Source organism: Chiloscyllium punctatum, chromosome 4, assembly GCF_047496795.1.
Source record: "Chiloscyllium punctatum isolate Juve2018m chromosome 4, sChiPun1.3, whole genome shotgun sequence".
NCBI classification, from domain to species: Eukaryota; Metazoa; Chordata; class Chondrichthyes; order Orectolobiformes; family Hemiscylliidae; genus Chiloscyllium; species Chiloscyllium punctatum.
This window is the reverse complement of record NC_092742.1, coordinates 136,042,353-136,047,870: the sequence shown is the minus strand read 5'-3', so window position 1 is coordinate 136,047,870 and position 5,518 is coordinate 136,042,353. Positions and strand designations below refer to the sequence as shown.

Below are 5,518 nucleotides of genomic sequence, written 5' to 3'. Positions count from 1 at the left end.
CAGAGATTTGTGAAATACATGTTCAACAGGAGATGTACATTTATCAGACACCGAAAGTAAATCAAACAACCCAAACTAAAAAAGTGAAAGGAAGTGACTTGTAAAACAAAGAAACTAGGAGTTGGAGTAGGCCACTCGGCCCTTCGAGCCAGCCTCACCATTCGGCATGGTTTTTGTTCCTGTACCTCAACAGCATATTCCTGCTTTCTCTGTGTACAAGGTACCAGAATATCTGAGAGGTGGGAGTAATGTGAAGGAGGACCAAGGAAAGGAGAGGAGAATATGAATGCAACCTAGTTAGGGACTTCAAGGGACTTCAAGGGAATTGTGAAGAGCTTCTGTGGAAAGGGAAAGATTAGTCCGGGAAACTGTGGCCCTAGTATCGGAGGGACAGGAGACTGGAAATGGAGATAAATGGAACAATACACTTTCAAATGGCTTTGTGGAAGGGGAAACAGATAATTTTCCAGAAATACTAGGGACTTGTGAAACAGATGAAGCAAAAGAAATGAAGTGAGGAGAGAAGAAGATGTTGGAAGGCTAACTGAATGAAGGGTTGAGAAATCCAACGGACAGGATGCGATTCAACTCCGAGTGTTGCGGGAGGTGGGGGGAGGGAGTTGGGGGTGGGGGGGTGGTAGAGATATAGGGGAGGCAATGCGAATTATCTTTCAAAATCTATAGAGTCTGGTAAGTTTCATGTTGACTGACTATTTTGTAAGGGAGGAGGAAGGAGAATGGAGAAATGTGGCCTTGTTAGTTTGAAGTCAGTCGGAGGTGAAATGTGGGAATCTTCATGAAGGGTGTAAGAACTGAGAAAGTGTGATAAAGTTAGACAGGGTCAACATGGAATTGGAAAAGGGAAATCACGTTTATCAGACAAGTGGAGAGTTTTTCCAAGGTCCCCCACATGTTAGTAAAGACCATAAGACATAGGAGTGGAAGTAAGGCCATTCGGCCCATCGAGTCCACTCCGTCATTCAATCATGGCTGATGGGCATTTCGACTCCACTTCCCCGCATTCTCTCCGTAGCCCTTAATTCCTTGTGACTTCAAGAATTTAAAAATGTAATGGTACCACAAGGTTCAGTGCGAAGTCGCCAACTCTTCCCAACCCATATCAATGATTCAAAAGTGGGGCCCAATTGTAACATTTCCAGATTTCGGAACATAAGATATGAGGAAGATCAAAAGGAACTTCAAGACATCATGAGACCATAAAATATACGAGCAGATTTCGGCTTATCAGCCCAACAAGAGGATGTAGACTGCCCAAGGAACATGGTGGATGTGGTATGATGTGAGGAAGTGTGAGGCTATTTACTCTGGGAGAAGACAGATAAAGACAGAAATTCTGAAATGTTGTGGGGAGAAGAGGCTGGGAAAGGGATGGACAGGAGTGTTCAAGGTAAGCTGGAGTCTTGAGGTTCATATTTTACATCACCTTTCAGCGATGGGCAGGGAGAGAGCCAAACTTTAGACCGAGCTGGGAACGAGGGTGGGAGTGGGGTGAAGGAACGGAGAGAGTGAATGGAGTGAAACTTTACATTACGATACAAGCTGCAGCTATCAGAATCCACAATCCGCCCAGGGCTGAGTTTGCTGTCCCCTCATTGGGCACCACCACCAGCTTCCCATTATCCCCTATCTCCAGTTTCACCTGGATCCCCTGTTTATCCACCCCCGTCAGAGGAACATAGTTGCCATACTTCCGGGAAGTGATCCTTCCCACTTGGAACACCTCGTAGGGTGGGATCAGGACCTCCTTCTCTTCAGAGAAACATGAGTACTTTTCGATTTGGACCCCATATCGGGAGCTGATGAAGAACATGGTGTTCCACTTTGTGTTGTTATCAATGAAGTCCAGGGCAACACCTTCATCCAGTGAAGAAGAGGTGTAGGAGCCAAATCGCATCCTTGACCCCTCAATGCCCTTCGCCAACTTTCTGATCCCTCGATAAACCCACTCAAACTCTGCAGGAGAATGTGTTGTCAATTTCTCCAGGGCAGTGGCCAGCAGGTAATGATAACTTTTATACACAAACCTCTTGTCATAGATGATTTCATTGGTTCCATACTGCCTGACTGCTTCATTGAATCGTCTGTAGAAGGGATCATGTTTGGGATAATCTGCTGTATAAGCATAAAGTGCGACCATGTGCTCCTTTGTGAGCCCACTGGGAACAATGCAGTTCATTCTCTTCACTGCGTTGGTCCAAACATCCTCAAAGCCATGTTCCCGTGCTTCCTTCGGGATAAAGCTGATGGCCAGCTGATCGGATTCACTGCTCCAGCTAAAGATGTAAGCTGCAGAACTGTTTACCATGTCCAACTGGATAACATTCTCAAGACTCTGACCTGTGGAATGAAATAGGAATGGGAGCTGGAATTAATTTCCATAGGGAGTAGAAAGACCATAAGGGACAGGACCGCGCTCTGCCATTCAATAGGATCACGGCTAATCTGACATTCCTGAGGTCCACTTTCCTGTCCTTTCCATAAAGCCATTGATTGACGGGTTCAATACGGTCATTAAGAATACACATGACACACTTGCTTTTCAGAGTCGTGGTACAGGCGATAAGAGCAGGGAGGGGATGTTGGAACTGTATGGTTCTGGTCCCCACACTGTAGGAAGGATGGGATTGCACTGGAGGGTGTGCAGAGGAGATTCCCTGGGACACTCCCATGAGATGGAGGATCGCAGCGATGGAGAGAGACTGGATCAGCTCAGGTTTTTCTTTGTGGAGCAGAGAAGACTGTAAGAAATAGGAACAGTCCCAGGCTGTTCGGCCCCTCATGCCTACTGCACGGGTACACCGTCTGAGAGAAGAAATTCCTCTTCATCTCAGCCTTAAATCCTCTCCCGTTAATTCAGAGTCTTTGCCCTCAGCTCCTAGATTCTGCCATGATGGAAAATATCCTCTCAGTTTTGACCATAGTGAGCCCCTTATAAATCCTGGGTATTTCAATGTGATAGTGAAGGCTGGGTCTTCCAACATAATTACAACGGAGCAGGATTACGTTTTGGTGTAAAAGGGGAGGGGGTGGGGGGGTGGGGGGGGGGGGGGGGGGAATGGGGGAGGGTTCCAGGAGGTAGAGAGACTGCAGGGAGTGAAGTGAAGGACACACTCAGATCACCAACACCTTTGGTCACAGGTAAATTCTCTCTCACGGATTCAATGATGAATTCTTGCTCCAATTGTTCAGGAATGTCCCATCTGAGGGAACACACTGGCTATCCCTTTCCCAGCTCAGCCCCCACAATCCATCCCAGACTGCCGGGTCAGCCAAGATATCACTAGAAAGCCTGGAGCACGGTGCTCAAGTCCCCAGGGACCAGACTATGACCCAGCTCATGTCGTTCAAGAACTTGACGCGGAGTGGAAAGCAACAGACAACGAGGTACACAGGGAGTGTTCCTCACCCTGGAGACCAACGGTTCAAGTCTCAGCCAGCTTGGAGGTGGGTCCAAACACTTTTTGAACTGCTTAGAGTCATAGAGATGTACAGCACTCGCTTCCAAATACATTCCAAGTACATTAAGACTTTAGGCACTGGTGAGATTGACTGTGATGAGAATCAAGGACTAAACTAGATATTGCTGGAGAATCTCAGCAGGTTTGGCAGCATATATGGAGGAAAAGCAGAGTTAACATCTTGGGGTCCAGCGACCCTTTTCCAGAACAAACAGGAAGCTGATATTCAGGAAGAGTCAAGAGTGTATATGCTGGAAAACCACACCAGGTCAGGCAGCATCCGAGGAGCAGGAGAATGGACGTTTCGAGCCTAAGCCCTTCGTTCCCGATGAAGGAACCCGTCTGAAAGATCGACTCTCCTGCTCCTCGGATGCTGCCAGACCTGCTGTACATTTCCAACATACGTTCTTGACTCTGATCTCCAGCAGCTGCAGTCCTCCCTTTCTCCTGGTTGATATTCAGGCAGAGAGTATTGTGCCGAAATTTGGGCAGCTCAGGGCTTGTTCCAAAATCCCATTGACGAGATGATCCCTGTCTGTTGTGGAAGTGCTTAAAGCACAAGGTGCTTAAAGCACTTTCATCGTGAACGAGTGTGAGTTACAGTGAGAGACAGGCTGGGATCGGCTGTGGTGGGTTTGAACAGCAAGCAGATTTGAGAACAAACAAACTCGGAGAGGAATCTCCTGATTGCCTGAGCCAAGTTTACAAATACTTACAATGAAACCAGAGGGTGGTCAGCAGAGAAAGAAACAAATAGCTCATTGCTCGTCTCTTCCCTTCTTTATCCATCAAGGTGAGCTGACTTCTGTCTCTGAGCTGTGCTACTTCAGGAGTGTTCTTATTCTCACAGAGTTGTACTGAGTGTGACTGTACTGTCAATGTGTGGACTGAGTGATTTCGAAACTGAAATCACTGACACTGAGAGCATTTTGTTATCAGGAAACAGGGTCCTGTATTTTGAAAAGATGTTTATCTTATGTTGTAAAGAAATGTGTGAAACCAGAAAGTAATGTCTTCAATTGGAATGTTCTTTCTCTCCCTTTCACATACCATTTCTTACTGATGCTTTGTCTTCATACCTGTCTTTCTAATCTCATTCTCATTCTCAGTATCAATTACTCTCACTGACAATTGGTGATGGATTCATAGAGTCATGGAGATGTACAGCAACTCATCCATGCCGACCAGATATCATAACCTAATCGCATCTCAATTACCAGCACTTGGCCCATATCCCTCTGAACCCTTTCTATTCATAGACCCATCCAGATGCCTTTTAAATGTTGTAAGTATACCCGCCTCCACCACTTCCTCTGGCAGCTCATTCCTTACAAGTATCACCCTCTGCATGAAAAAGTTGCCCCTTAGGTCTCTTTTATATCTTTTCCCTCTCACCCTAAACCTATGCCCTCTAGTTCTGGATTCCCCTACCCCAGGGAAAATACTTTGTCTATTTACCCTATCCATGCTGCTCATGATTTTATAAACCTCTATAAGGTCACTCCTCAGCCTCCGACGCTTCACGGAAAATAGCCCCAGCCTGTTCAACATCTCCCAAATTGGAGCTCAGATCCTTCCAACCCTGGCAACATCCTTGTAAATCTTTTCTGAACCTTTTCAAATTTCACAACATCTTTCCAAGAGGAAGATCAGAACTGCACACAATATTCCAACAGTGGCCTGACCAATGTCCTGTACAGCTGCAACATGACCTCCCAACGCCTGTACTCAATACTTTGACCAATAAAGGAAACCATACCAAACGCCTTCTTCACTATCCTATCTACCGGCGACTCCACTTTCAAGGAGCTATGAACCTGCGCTCCAAGGTCTCTGTGTTTGTCTTTGATTTTTTTCTCTCTCTTTATTTCTCCTTTTGTCTTTTTCTGTTCCTCCCTTCAATCTCCCAAAATTTCATAAACAAATTATCTTTTTCACTGAAACCTTGTAATTCCTCCCACAGTCCGAAGATGTGCAGGTAAGGTGAATTGGCCATGCTAAATTGCCCGTAGTGTTAGGTAAGGGGTAAATGTAGGGGT

The 5,518-nt window shown here is 46.1% G+C and overlaps 1 protein-coding gene across 1 annotated transcript; it reads right to left on the bottom strand.

Moving 5' to 3' along the window:
• Positions 1-830: 830 nt before the first annotated feature.
• On the bottom strand, positions 831-4,266 carry LOC140475973 (ecto-ADP-ribosyltransferase 5-like). Its single transcript, XM_072567881.1, has 2 exons — positions 4,196-4,266; positions 831-2,358 (listed from the first exon to the last, which is right to left on the bottom strand). Exons 1-2 carry the CDS (start codon positions 4,239-4,241, stop codon positions 1,544-1,546), a joined length of 861 nt encoding a protein of 286 aa, XP_072423982.1. The 5' UTR covers positions 4,242-4,266; the 3' UTR covers positions 831-1,543.
• Between the last annotated feature and the right edge of the window lie 1,252 nt (positions 4,267-5,518).